General features: G+C 38.7%; 1 protein-coding gene across 1 annotated transcript in view; it reads left to right on the plus strand.

The window, feature by feature from the left end:
- Nucleotides 1-14,467, plus strand: part of ANO4 (anoctamin 4) — a 310,379-nt gene that overhangs the window by 205,277 nt on the left and 90,635 nt on the right. The window contains exon 9 of the mRNA XM_040637073.1: nt 3,416-3,522. Coding sequence (XP_040493007.1) covers nt 3,416-3,522 — 107 coding nt within the window. The remainder of the gene's footprint in view (nt 1-3,415; nt 3,523-14,467) is intronic.

The raw sequence follows: 14,467 nt of genomic DNA on the forward strand, positions 1-14,467 counted from the left end.
CCTCAGAGACTAAGCCCCCAAGTCTTATGTTTGCCAGAACAGCTCAGCTTACATTGTCCACGTGTGTGTGCATGTGCCTATGTGTGTGATTTTGTTTGAAGAAAGTTGTTTTGGCTAAATGGCTAAGAAAAGCTTGAGAGCAATGATATCAAGAATCATCACTGTGCCTTCTCTTAGCCCTTCAGTTTGAAAGAGTGACAGAGAAAATGAGATTGTTCGACACCCTGTAAGAAAATCCTTTGGCAGTGTGGCGAGAATGATTCAGGTGGTAGTTGGAAAGGTGAAATAGGTAGAAATATTTCCAGAAGAAGTAGATGCCAAGGTATAAGGAGATGGTATTTAGTCACATAGCCCCCAATGTTAGCAGGTGTCCTCCAGATGGTCAGTTCATTTGAGCCCATCGTAAGGGCTAGTCACGTGCCAAGCCCTGTACTAGCGCAGGGAATACAGAGATGAGCATGGCTGGTCCCTGCCCTCAAGAAGCTCATCCAGAGAAGTCAGGTATGTAAGCAGACAGTTTCTATATGATGTCATAGAAGCAACAGCAATGATGACAGCTAACTCTGAGAGCTTATTAAACACTAGACAGTGGGGTTCTGCAAGGCTTGCCATCTCTCTTGATTCTACCAAAATGCTATGAGAGTAATTACAGTGTTATCCCCATTTCACAGATGAGGAAACCAAAACCCAGGGAAGTTGAGGGACAGTCTCAGTACCACATAGTAAGTGACAGAACTAGGGTTTAGTCTGTGGACTGTCTCATTTCAAAGTCTTAAGGGGAAGGAGGGGTAATGTTAGAACTTAAGGCTCATTTTCCTCCTGCATTAAATGATTTCCTCCTTCCCTCTCTTATTGTAGCACCACATTACTTTTCAGGGGGCGGACACGGGGTTAAGGTAGAGCCTTAAAGGGAGATGTGCCCTGTGCCGAGGCTCAAAGAATAAGTGGAAGCAAGGAAAACATTCCAGGCAGGGCAACTCTTGGGCTGATCTGAAGGAGAGTCAGCCTCCAGGAGTCAGGAAGTTTCTGGCACAGGGAGACAGGTGAGTGGAGTGGGTGAGAGGGTGGCCTCTGGAGCCAGACTGCCCGAGTTGAAATCCTGGCTCTCCCCTTTAGTTGAGTGACTTTGGGAACATCACTCACCTTCTCTGATTCTTCACCTGCACGATGGAGCTAGAAAATGCTATGTCCTGGGTTATCGCAAGGGTTGAATGAGTTAATGTATCTGGAGCGCTTAGAATAGTGCCTGGCACGTGCCCTATATATTTGTTCCCACTATAGAATCTCCAGGCTCCAGGTACAACCTAGATATAAGGAAGAGGAAAACAAAATCTTGAACCTCATCTGCAGTGCTTATTATAGAGAACTATTACATGAGCTCACACAATGTAATGTGGTGCTATAAAAGGAGAAGAAAGCAGAAAACCACTTAATAGAGGAGGGACATGGGCTTTTAGGCCAGAATTGTCCTGTCAAGCATGGTCATTCTTATCAGCTTTCAGCCATCATCTGGTATTGTGAGTCAAAAATGGGCTTTTTTATTTGTTTCTTTATGGCATCTTTATTTGGTATTAAAATGGAATGGTCTATCTTAAATAAGGTGAAAAGGCAGAGGAGGATAAAATAAAAGGAACTGCATTCAGCGTAACTTTGGTTTTCCTCTCCTCCACTTTGATGCGATAATATGTTTTCAGAAAACCCTGAAGAAAATACCAGCTAAGCTCTGCAGCTTCCTCATTCACCCACATAGCATTTATCTCTCATCCACCAAGTCAAATTACTTTTTCTGAGAACAGTATTCTATAACAGAATCCTAGGGAAGTGAAAGTGAGAGGAAAATACTTCTCCAGGGAATTGCTCATGTGATTTACATTTTATTTTCAAATTCTCTGGCCTTTGTCCCCTTTGTATACTATCCCAAACTCAAATTCCCAGCTGTTCCCAAACCAGACCCCATGCCTGGACTATCTTCCCTAGCTCAGTTTTCTCTCTTCCTCCTGACATTTGAACAACTCTTGGGAATCCATCTTCTTGAAAAAAACATTTAATAGCAATTTCCCCAACATAAATCCCAATGGCCCTCACTTACTGCTATTCAAAAACATATACCTGTGTTTGTACCAGCCACTCACTAGATGCTGGGGCTACAGAAATTAGTATGATTCAGCCTTTTGTCCTGAATGAGTTCACGGTCTTCTGTGGGACAGAGACATGCAAAGGGAGGTTGATCCTGCCCGTCTCTGCCATATGATCAAGTTCATTTCCTTTATGGTTTGTCTTTCCCGCTAGACTGTAAGGCTCTCAAGAACAAAGATTTTATCTGTTTTGTTTACTGCTGTATAATCAGTACCCTAGACAAAGCCCTCAATAAACATTTGCTGAATGAATGAATGAATGAATGAATGAAAAAACAAGTGACAATACAGAATAATTGATAAATCGATGTGCTTACAAGATAAGAAGTAGCACAGAGGAGGGAATACTGAATTCTTTGCAGGAAAGGAGTGGAGTTGGAGGGGTGAGGAGAGGTGACTTCTGAGCTGGGTTTTGAAGGCAGTGGCTGCCACCATTGGTATGCCTTGCACGGCATCCCCACTCTTAGGAGGTACCTCATTAAAGTTTGCTGAAGTTAATAAACTTCACAATTTATGAAGCAATTATACTTACAGTATGTCTAATACTGTACCATTTAACACATTCCTGGGAAGGGAAGACATGGCCACTTCATGCTGGTTATTGTGGTCCTGAAAGCTCTGTCACCTGGAAAACCTCTCAGTTCTCCGTGGGGTAGGAGTGTCCCCTGGAAAACCCAGTGTCTTGGTGTGTGTGGATATGAGCCCTGTGAGAAGCTTTAGAGGCTGGGTCGTCCACTGGCTGAGAAAGAAAGCAATTTTAAGTGTATGTTTTAGGAGAGGAGTCCCATCCAGCAAGGAACATGGGAAAGGAACAGACAGAGGCCCTGAGCCAGACCGGAGCTTATTCCCTAATTCCTATATCCACCACCCAAACCAGTTTCACGTCTTAAAATGTCTGAAAAACCAGATGGTTATGACATGGAAGGGGAGGGGCTGGGGAGACGAAAGGAGATAAAAACAAAATACATTTTTAGTTGGATTTATCTAATGACCTTCCTGAGGGGAAAAACATTATTTTATTTTAAGGTTTACTTAATTGCATGTAGTCCCAGCTCCTTCCCGGCATACTTAGGTTAATGCTCAGGAGACTAAGAACCAAAGCTACTGAGGGGTGTGAGCCTCTTGCCTCTGGTGTGATCCCTGGGCTCTCTCATGCTGTTCCAGACCTACCCGCTCTGTGACTGACGGAAGACCCCTCTGTATGAGTCACACCACATTACGTCACAGATTAGGCTCCTCACCTCCAGTTAACCTTCAGCTTGTGTTTTCAATGTGTGCAGCTTCATCATACACAACAAAGACACTTTCTTCAACAATGCCACAAGAAGTAGAATCGTACATCATATTTTACAAAGAATAAAGTATGAAGAAGGAAAAAACAAAATTGGTAAGTAGTATATTAGTATAACAAGCTACATCGGATTTGGGGGATTACAGACTTTTTTCTTTGGTTTTATAAAGCTTATATCAATTCTAGAACCACTCATCATTTATAAAATCTCTACTTCTTTGATGGATAACTCACAAGTGTAAAAATCTTAATATCATCCTTAGATCTCTTTAAAATAGCATGTTACCTCATTTACCTAAGATCATGGAGAATTTCTCTCAATTCAGCAAATATTTATGGCGTGCTCATTACGTGCCGGGCACTGGGCTGAATGTTGGGGAGATGAGCATGGTTCTCTCCTGGGGCGTATGTTCAAGCATTTGAATGACGACAATAAACAAATGAATAGATACAGTGAGTAACGTGAAAAGATTGAAATGGTGAGGGGCGCCTGGGTGGCGCAGTCTGCTTCGGCTCAGGGCGTGATCCCAGCGTTATGGGATCGAGCCCCACATCAGGCTCCTCCGCTGGAAGCCTGCTTCTTCCTCTCCCACTCCCCCTGCTTGTGTTCCCTATCTGGCTGTCTGTCTCTCTGTCAAATAAATAAATAAAATCTTAAAAAAAAAATTGAAATGGTGAGTTCAAGCTGAGATGGAGTGGTCAGGGGAAGCTTCATTGAGAAGCTGGGGTTTGAACTAGACCTGATGAAAAGAAGGGGCTGATATAGGAACATGGTGGTCTCAGGGGAAGAGGGGAGGTTGTTCTAGGCAAGTCCCGAGATGAGCTGTCACATAAGGAAATTCTCCAAATAATCACCTTCCCCATTAAACAGCTTCCATAATTCATACATATGGATTTTTTATTTAACTTTATTTTTTAATTCCAGTGTAATTAATATACAGTGTTATATTAGCTGCAGTTGTACAATATAGGGATTCAACGGTTCTGTACTCAGTGCTAATCCTGATAAGTGTACCTTGATCCCCTTTACCTGTTTCACCCACCCACCCACTCCCACCTTTAGTAACCACCAGTTTGTTCTCTTTAGTTAAGAGTCTGTCTTTTGGTTTATCTCTTTTTTTCTTTGTTTTGTTTCTTATATTCTACATGGGAATGAAATCATATGCTATTTTTCTTTCTCTGACTGACTCACTTCACTTAGCACTCCATCTTCTAGATCCATCCATGTTGTTGAAAATGGCAAGATTCCATTCTTTTTTATGGCTGAGTAATATTCCATTGTGTGTGTGTGGGGGGGGGTATGTATATATACCATATCTTTATCCATTCCTCTATTGACGGACACTCATAATTTATATTTGGGGCATTTTATGAGAACCATTCCATATTACCAAATTTTCTCCATTATTAAACAGATTATCATATATCAAGAGGACTCAGGTGGCTTTGTCCTTATCTCTGTCCAGGCAAGATTTTTATTGATAGTTTGAACAATGACCTAGTCAGGAGACGAAAATCACACATAATTTTTACAGGGAAAGTTTAATATAAAATATATTATTAAATATTAATATAAAAACATGAGAGAGGATTGGAGTAATCAGGGATTGGTTAGTAAAGGTTAAGGAGAACTCTAGAGAATAAAGAAATAGGAGATATTAGAGGCAGCTACCACTTCTAGAAAGACTCTCCCCACAAAGCTGAGACGTAGATTCTGTTGGAAGTGGTGTAGCTGTGGTTCAGTAGGTGGCAGAACAGTTTTCTGGGGGCATGGTGGGGGACTGCCTAGAGGGGTTCCAGGGAAGCCGTTCATTGAGAGGTGTTGCATCAACAGCGTTGCTCTGTGAAGCTGTTCAAGGAGATACCTGCCCTTGGGGAGGTGCCATGTGCTACGGGCCACCATGCCCTGTAGGAAGTTGGTGCCATAGAAGCCATGTGTTGCAGAAGCCTGCTGAGGGAAGCATACTGGTATCAGGGAGACAAATTTCTTCCTCCTCCAGGGTGTTTCCAGTGCCTAATACTGACAAAGCTTAACATTGTACAGTCTGTTAAGGAGAAATATTTACAAGGTCTAGCTCCATTTTTGCAAAGTAGGCAATGAAAGTATAGTTGGAGCTAAGGGGCAAATGTATTGATAACTGGTACTTGGCCTAAACAGCCTGTCCATCAAGCTTTCAGGTGGAGTGGACTCTGGAAGAATGCATTAAATATGTTTGTCATTGGAGTCAGGAGCATAAAAGATCTCAGTGATCTGGAAATCTCAGCCAAATCCAACAAGATGACATTTAATTGTTTGTAAATGTGAAGTCCTATACTCGAATTCAGCAAAACAACTACCCTGGTACAGTGTGGGAGAAATGTTGCTTAAGAACATCATGAGAGGAACAGACTTGAGAGACTTAGCTGAACGCAAACTCTGTGAAGCCGCCAAAACTACTTTGATCCCAAGCTGCATAAATTAAAATATAATAGAAAATGATAACTATCTAGTCCAAATCTGGATACACCTGAAATAATGTTGAGTGAGAGTCTATGTAGGTGGATACGGTAAAATCAAACCTGATTTAGATATTCCTTAACATCAGCGGGGTTGTGAATTAGGATATCTTCATATTCTCTGCATCAATCACCCATCTTTGAGACATGTCCTCTCCATGACGTCCTCCATGACCATTCCACCTTGAAGGAATTCTTCCCTCTTCCCATGAATTCCTATGGCACTTTCTTTGAGAGATGATTTGATAATTATGTACAATTCTGATTATCTTGAATTCTTTATTTTCAATGACATTAGGAAAATTCTACCACCTAAAGAGAACCATTGTAATATTTTGGTGTATTAAATAATTTAAATATTACATTAATTACTTTTTTCATATTTATGCATTTATCCATAATTTTAATAGACTTAGGGTATACTACACTAACTTTTATCATACCTTTTTCAGTTAACATTGTATCATGAAAATGCTAAAAAAAAAAAAAAAACAAGTGAAAGTAAAATGATTATGGCAATAGCTATTCTGAATTATTTTATAAAATGCAAATTTATAAAAAACAGTGCCTTCACTAATATTGATGCTATGATTTGCAGCACACCTCACAGTTTATTATAAAACACTAGGGTGTTGAGAATCTGCAGCTAAAACTGCTAGTTGGACAATAAGCTCCTTAATTGTAAATAAGTTGCCCTATTTGTCTTCCTGTCATCATTGCCTAACATAATTCTGGCTTATAGTAGGAGTGCTTGTTGAAATGAATTGAAAATATTTTAAACATGATTAATATCTAACCATCAGCATCCTTGCACGGTCGAAAATTGTGTACAATGTGGCCATTCAGCAATTATTGTGCTTAACTTTTGCATCTCAAAATGTGAGCTGTTTTTAGAAATGGTCAAGATGGAGGCAAAAAGAGACAGTGATTTGTAAATATTCTTTTTTTTTTTTTTAAAGATTTTATTTATTTATTTGACAGAGATAGAGACAGCCAGCGAGAGAGGGAACACAAGCAGGGGGAGCGGGAGAGGAAGAAGCAGGCTCATAGCTGAAGAGCCTGATGTGGGACTCGATCCCATAACGCCGGGATCACGCCCTGAGCTGAAGGCAGACGCTTAACCGCTGTGCCACCCAGGCGCCCCTGATTTGTAAATATTCTAAAGGAATGCAGGGAGTGTTGTTACTAGTAAGAAATGATGTTTATAAAAGTTTCTCTCATTTGATGAAAGAAAGAGAATTCTATCCAAGAACTCCAGTGCCTTTTATTTTTTAAGTTTTTATTTAAATTCCAGTGAGTTAACATACACTGTTAGTTTCAGGGTACAATATGGTGATTCAACATACACTGTTAGTTTCAGGTGTACAGTATGGTGATTCAGCACTTCCATACAACATCTGGTGCTCATCACAAGTGCACTGCTTAATCCCCATCACCAATTTAACCCATCCTCCCCCCTACCTCCCCTCTGGTAACCATCAGTTTGTTCTCTAGAGTTAAGAATCTGTTTCTTGGTTTACCTCCCCTCTCTTTTTTTTCCCCCTCTTCCCATTTGTTTTGTTTCTTAAATTCTACATATGAGTGAAATCATGTGGTATTTGTTTTTGACTATTTCACTTACCATAATATTCTGTAGCTCAATCTATGTCATTGCAAATGGCAAGAGTTCATTCTTTTTTATGGCTGAGTAATATTCCATTGTGTGTGTGGCTATTTATATTTATATTTATATTTATATTTATATGATATGTATCTTTATCCGTTCATCAGGTCAGTGCTTTGAAAATTGGTAATGATGACCTGGAGAAGTATCTGATTAGAAATGACCAATCACAGAGTAAATTATTAACCTAGGGTCAGGCATTATTCTGAAAAATATGGAGTAAAACCACAAATGCTTGGTTGACCTGATGATTCATTGTCATGTTTGGTTTCATAAATGAAAGAAATAACATATTAGAAGAAAATTTAATTTATTGATAGAATGGTATTTATCTAATGTTATTTTCTACCTGAAGCTCTTTCTGAAAGTAGCATCTTCCATGAACCAACATTGATTAGCTGATTTGTAAACATGATTTGTAAGGACATTTTGCTGGAGTGTAAACTACCACTATGTAAGTTTTCCAGATTCACTCTGAATTTATTACAACTGTGAAAATCAAACTATTGAAATCCACTCTCAAAATAGAGCAATTAATAGATCAACATAGATTTATTTAACAATATAAGTAGATAAAATAAATTTTGAAATTGTGTTTTCAAAATTGGTGCTCAAAGGGGAAGTTGCTGAAGTGGTTGACTTCAAATATTAACTACTTTCTCACTTTGCACAACTTTGATAAATTATGATAAACTTACTGGGTCATCATCAGAGTCTGTTATTAGGTCCCGTAAATTCTGTTTTTTTCTAGTATCTGAGATGTTTGAAAGTTTATTGATGGGATGCCTAGGTAGCTCAGTTGGTTATGCGTCTGCCTTCAGCTCAGGTCATGATCGGGTCCTGGGATCAAGTTCCACAGCAGGCTCCCTGTTCAGCAGGGAGTCTGCTTCTCCCTCTCTCTCTACCCCTCCCCGCTGCTCATTCTCTGTCTTTCTCTCTCTCTCTCACTCTGTCTCTCAATAAAATCTTTTTAAAAAAAGGAAGAAAGTTTATTGATGAGATATGTGGATTTCTCAATAGAGACTTGAGGCAATCAGAGCTTTCCACATAATAATTTATTCATTCATAACAGAGGTATTTATTGAGGGCCTCCTGCATGCTAGACAAAATACAAAAGCCCTACAGATATTTGCATTTCAAATGTTGTTCTTAGACATTTATTGTTAATGTCAGTCATCTTAAAACACATTACTGTATTAGTGTGATTAAAAGTACCTAAACATTGATTGACCCGGCATCAATAAAAAGTGAATCAGTGCATGTTCCATTTCCCAATAAGGCTAAGCCTCTGGACTCTAATCAGGACCTAAAGCATGGGGAGCATTCCCCTGTTAGCCACTTGAGAGACATCCTTCTAGTCATCATCTTTGAAGTATATTTTAGGAAGTAGTATAATTCTTGACTTGAAAGACACTTTAAGGACCAACACATTGAACTTCCACTTTTGGCCAAGACGGAGTAACAGGCACAAGATTTACTCTCCCACCTGAAAAAAAGGAAAAACAGGAAAAAAAAATGTGGGAGACCATTCTTTTCAAGACACTGAACATTGGGCAGCCAAGAATAGAAATCCCTGAGAGACAGAAAACAAATGCAGTGAGCACTATGATTGCATCAGCCCACTACGTTGACATAGTTTCTAGATGGCAGCCTAGGGAGGGAGAACCCAGGCAGAACCTGGTAGACTCCCTGAGTTGTGAAGATACTGCTAAGAGTCTAAGGAAACCAAGGCAGTTAGAGTTCACAGAAGAAAGTACAAAAAGCAAAAAGTTCTGCTAAGAGAGAACCCTGAAGATCATCAGAGGGCCCCCCACCTTAAGTATTTAGCAGAGTACTAGTTAGTGCATATGTATTAGGAAACTACTCAAAGCCAGTGAAAGAACAACCCCAAAGGATTTCCAGTGAAATTGGAACGGCTCATAATTCACAGAGCATTGAACATAAATGTTCTAAAGAACCCAACCCAAAATTCAGAATAAAAAAATCAAGGCCTAGGGGCGCCTGGGTGGCACAACGGTTAAGCGTCTGCCTTCGGCTCAGGGCGTGATCCCGGTGTTGTGGGATCGAGCCCCACATCGGGCTCCTCCGCTAGTAGCCTGCTTCTTCCTCTCCCACTCCCCCTGCTTGTGTTCCCTTTCTCGCTGGCTGTCTCTATCTCTCTGTCAAATAAATAAATAAAATCTTTTAAAAAAAAATCAAGGCCTAAATTCTTTGCTGCCTGCAAGAAACTTTAAAGACACAAATGGGTTAAAAGTAAAAGGTTCAAAAAAGTTATAATATGCTTAACCAAAATAAAGCTGAAGTGGCTGTATTGATATCAGACGAAATAGATTTCAGAGCAAAGAATATTACCAGGGATAAAAGTAAATTCAGTCAGTTCATCAGGAAGACATAATCCTAAAAGCCTGGAGCTTCAAACTACATGAAGCAAAAACTGACAGAACTGCAAAGAGAAATAGACAACTCCACAATTACAGTTGGATATTTAAATGCTTCTTCCTCAGTAATTAATAGGATAGGTAGAAAATCAGTAGGGGCTAGAAGACCTGAACAACAGTCTCAGTGAACATAACTGATCTTCTGGATCACTTCCAACAACAGCAGGATACCTGTTTGTTTTTTTCAAGCGCACATAGAACATACCCAAGATAGGCCGTGTTTGGGGATATAGAACAAGACTTCATCTAAAGTGATTCAAGTCATACAGAATATGGTTTTTACCACAGAGGAATTAAATTCAATGTTAATATGAAGATGATCTCTGGAAATGTAACAGATATTTAAAACTAATACCTTTTAAATAACTCATCAGTGAAAGAAGAAATCAAAAGAAAAATCAGTATGTTGCACTCAATGAAAATGAAAACAATATATCAAAAAGTGTACAGTCCTTAGGGAGAAATTTATAGTATAATAGGCCTATATATGAAAAGAAATGTCCAAATTAATGACCTCCCCTTCCACCTTAAGAAAGAAGAGAAAGAAAAAGGAATTAAAGTAGGTAGATGAAATAATAAAAGAGAAGAAATCAATGAAATAGAAAACAGAAAAAAATAATAGAGAAAATAAATGAAACCAAAAGCCGTTCTTTTGAAAAAAATTATAAACCTTGTGATGAACACACCCAAGGTGACTTCCTAGTGAGCCATGGCCTGTGTAATTACTTTCCCTTAAGTGTAGGTAGAAACTGTAGCTTACATTTATTTTTTTAATAATATTATTTTTTTATTATGTTAGTCACCATACAGTACACCCCTAGTTTTTGATGCAGTGTTCCATGATTCATTACTTGCATATAACACCCAGTGCACCATGCAATATGTGCCCTCCTTAATACCCATCACCGGCCTATCCCATTCCCCCACCCCCCTCCCCTCTGAAGCCCTCAGTTTGTTTCCCAGAGTCCATAGTCTCATGCTTCATTCCCCCTTCTGTTTACCCCCCCTTTCTCCTTCCCTTTCTTCTCCTCCCGATCTTCCTACTTCTTATGTTCCATAAATGAGTGAAACCATATGATAATTGCCTTTCTCTGCTTGACTTATTTTGCTTAGCATTATCTCCTCCAGTCCCGTCCATGTTGCGGCAAATGTAGCTTACATTTAACCAATAGAATTGCAAAGGTGATTGTGTCACTCCTGTGATTATGTTACATAACATGGAAAAGTTTAGGAGACCTTCCAGATGTAAAAGAGCTCTTAATTTGACTTTGACTTAATCAAAGGGAAGATCATCCTGGGTGCGCCTGACCTACTCAGGCAAGCCCTTTCAAAGAGTGTTCAGGCCTGCCCCCAGCTCAGAAACTTGAAGCAACAGGGACTCCCTCTCTCTGTTGCTGGTTTCAAAGAAGCAAGTTGTTGTGAGTATAGCAGCTGCAGGGAAATCAGTTCTGTCAATGATCAGTGGGTCCTTTCCTAGTTGAACCTCCAGGTAAGAATGCAGTCTAGCCAAATCCTTCACTTTGGTTTTGTGAGACCCAGAGCAGAGAACGTAGGTAAAGCATGCCCAGACTTCTGACCAAAAGAAACTGTGAAATAATAAATGGCTATTGTTTTCAGCTACTACATTTCTTGTTACACAGTGATAGAAAACTAATGCAAATTTCTAGCCAGGTTTATCAGGAAGAAAAGAGAAAATACAAATTCCTGAATTTCCAGGAATAGGGGAGATGCTGTCACTAAAAAAAGGTGGGAGTATATTAAGGGAATATTTGAATAATCTTTCGTCAATAAATTTGACAACTTACATGGGTACATTTCTGGACAGATGCAAATAATCAAAACCCATTCAAGAAATAATAACCCTGTGTTGTTGATTTTAGCCATTCTGATTGGTGTGAGATGATACCTCATTGTAATTTTGATTTGCATTTTCCTGATGATAAGTGATGTAAGGATCTTTCATGTGTCTGTTGGCCATCTGTATGTCTTTGCAAAAATGTCTGTTCATGTCTTCTGTCCATTTTTTAATTGGGTTATTTGTTTTTTGGGTGTTGAGTTGTGTAAGTTCTTTACATATTTTGGATACTAACCCTTTGCCAGATACATCATTTGTAAATATTTTCTCCCATTCCATAGGTTGCCTTTTGTTTCCTTTGCTGTGCGGAAAATTTTTATTTTGATGTAGTCCCAATAGTTCATTTTTGCTTTTGTTTCCCTTGTCTCAGGAGACATTATCTAGAAAGAAGTTGCTACAGCCAATGTCAAAGAAGTTACTGCCTAGGTTCTCTTCTAGAATTTTTATGGTTTCAGGTCTCACATTTAGGTCTTTAATCTATTTTGAATTTATTTTTGTGTCTGGTGTAACAAAGTGGTCAAGTTGCATTCTTTTGCCTATTGCTGTCCAGTTTTCCCAACACAATTTGTTGAAGAGAATGTCTTTTTCCCATTGGATATTTTTTCCTGCTTTGTTAAAGATTAGTTGACCATATAATTGTGGGTTCATTTCTGGGTGTTCTGTTCTATTGATATATATTTGTATCAGTAAGGTACTGTTTTGATTACCACACCTTTTTATTTATTTTTTTTTAAGATTTTGAGACAAAGAGAGACAGAGCACAAGCAGAGGGAGCAGCAGGCAGAGGGAGAAGCAGGCTCCTTGCTGAGCAAGGAGCCCAATGCAGGACTCAATCCCAGGACCCTGGGATCATGACCTGAGCCAAAGGCAGATGCTTAACCGACTGAGCCACCCAGGTGTCCCATGATTACCACAGCTTTTTTAAAAAAGATTTTATTTATTTGAGAGAGAGAGAGAGACCAACTGGCGTGAGGGGCAGAGGGAGAGAATCTCAAGCAGACTCTGCGCTGAGTGCAGAGCCCAATGCAGTGATCAGTCCCACCACACTGAGATCATGACATGAGCTGAAACCAAGAGTCAGATGCTCAACTGACTGAGCCACCCAGGCACCTTGATTACTACAACTTTGTAATATAATTTGAAGCCCAGAATTGTGATGCTTCCAGCTTTTCTTTTTCAAGATTGCTCTGGCTATTTGGGGTCTTTTGTGGTCCTATACAAATTTTTGTTTGTTCTAGGTCTGTGAAAAATGCTCTTGGTATTTTGGTAGGTATTGCATTAAATGTGTAGATTGCACAGGTGTTGGTGAGGATGTGGAGAAAAGGGAACCCTCTTGCACTGTTGGCGGGAATGCAAACATGTACAGCCACTCTGGAAAACAGTATGGAGGTTCCTTAAAAAGTTAAAAATAGAAATACCCTATGATCCAGCAATTGCATTATTAGGTATTTAACCAAGGAATACAAAAAATACTAAATCAAAGGGATACACAAACCCCAATGTTTATAACAGCATTATCTGCAATAGCCAACCCAAGTGTCCATCAACGATGAATGGATAAGGAAGATGTGATATATATACACAATGGAATATTACTCACCCATAAAAATAGAATGAAATCTTGCCATTTGCTATGACGTGGATGGAACTAAATGTATTATACTAAGCAAAATAAGTCAGAGAAAGACAAATACCATATGATTTCACTCCTATGTGGAATTTAAGAACAAAACAAATGAGCAAAGGGGCAAAAAGAGAGAGAGGTAAACCAACAAATGGACTTTTAACTATAGAGAATAAACTAACGGTTACCAGAAGGGAGGTGGGTGGGGGATGGGTTAAATTGGTGATGAGGATTAAGACATGCACTCTTATGAGCACTGGGTGATATATGGAAGTGTTGAATCACTACACTGTACACCTGAAACATAATACTGTATGTTGACTAACTGGGATTTAAATAAAAAATTTTAAAAATAAACTTATGTATACAAGCATTAAAAATAAGAAATAACCTAATTAGCTCCATATTTATTAAAGAAATTGAATTTATACTTGAAAATATTCTCACGAAAATACCCCTACAGGCCCAGATTATCTTACTGGTGAATTCTGTTGGGCATTCAAGAAAGAAATAGTACCAATTTTACAAAACTCTTTCACAAAACTGAAGTGTGGAGAATATGAGAGCATTATTACCCAGGTACAAAACCAGGCCAAGATTGTATTAGAAAACTATGAATCAATATACTTCATGAATATAGAGGCAAACATTGTAAACAAAGTTTAGTAAATAATATATATAAAATATATACATAAACATATATATATAAAATATATATATAAACATATATATAAAATATATATATAAACATATATATATATAAAATATATATATAAAAAGGATAATTCATCATGATCAAGTAGGGTTTATATAGGTCTGGAAGGTTGGCTTAGTGTTTGAAAATTAACCAACGTAATTCTCTACTTTGGCAAAGTAAAAAAGGAAAATGATATGGTCATCTCTGCAGATACAGAAAAAGTATTTGACAAAATTCTGCATTCATTCTGGATAAAAACTCAGCAAAG

This window comes from Ursus maritimus, unplaced genomic scaffold (assembly GCF_017311325.1).
Source record: "Ursus maritimus isolate PB19 unplaced genomic scaffold, ASM1731132v1 scaffold_21, whole genome shotgun sequence".
NCBI lineage: Eukaryota > Metazoa > Chordata > Mammalia > Carnivora > Ursidae > Ursus > Ursus maritimus.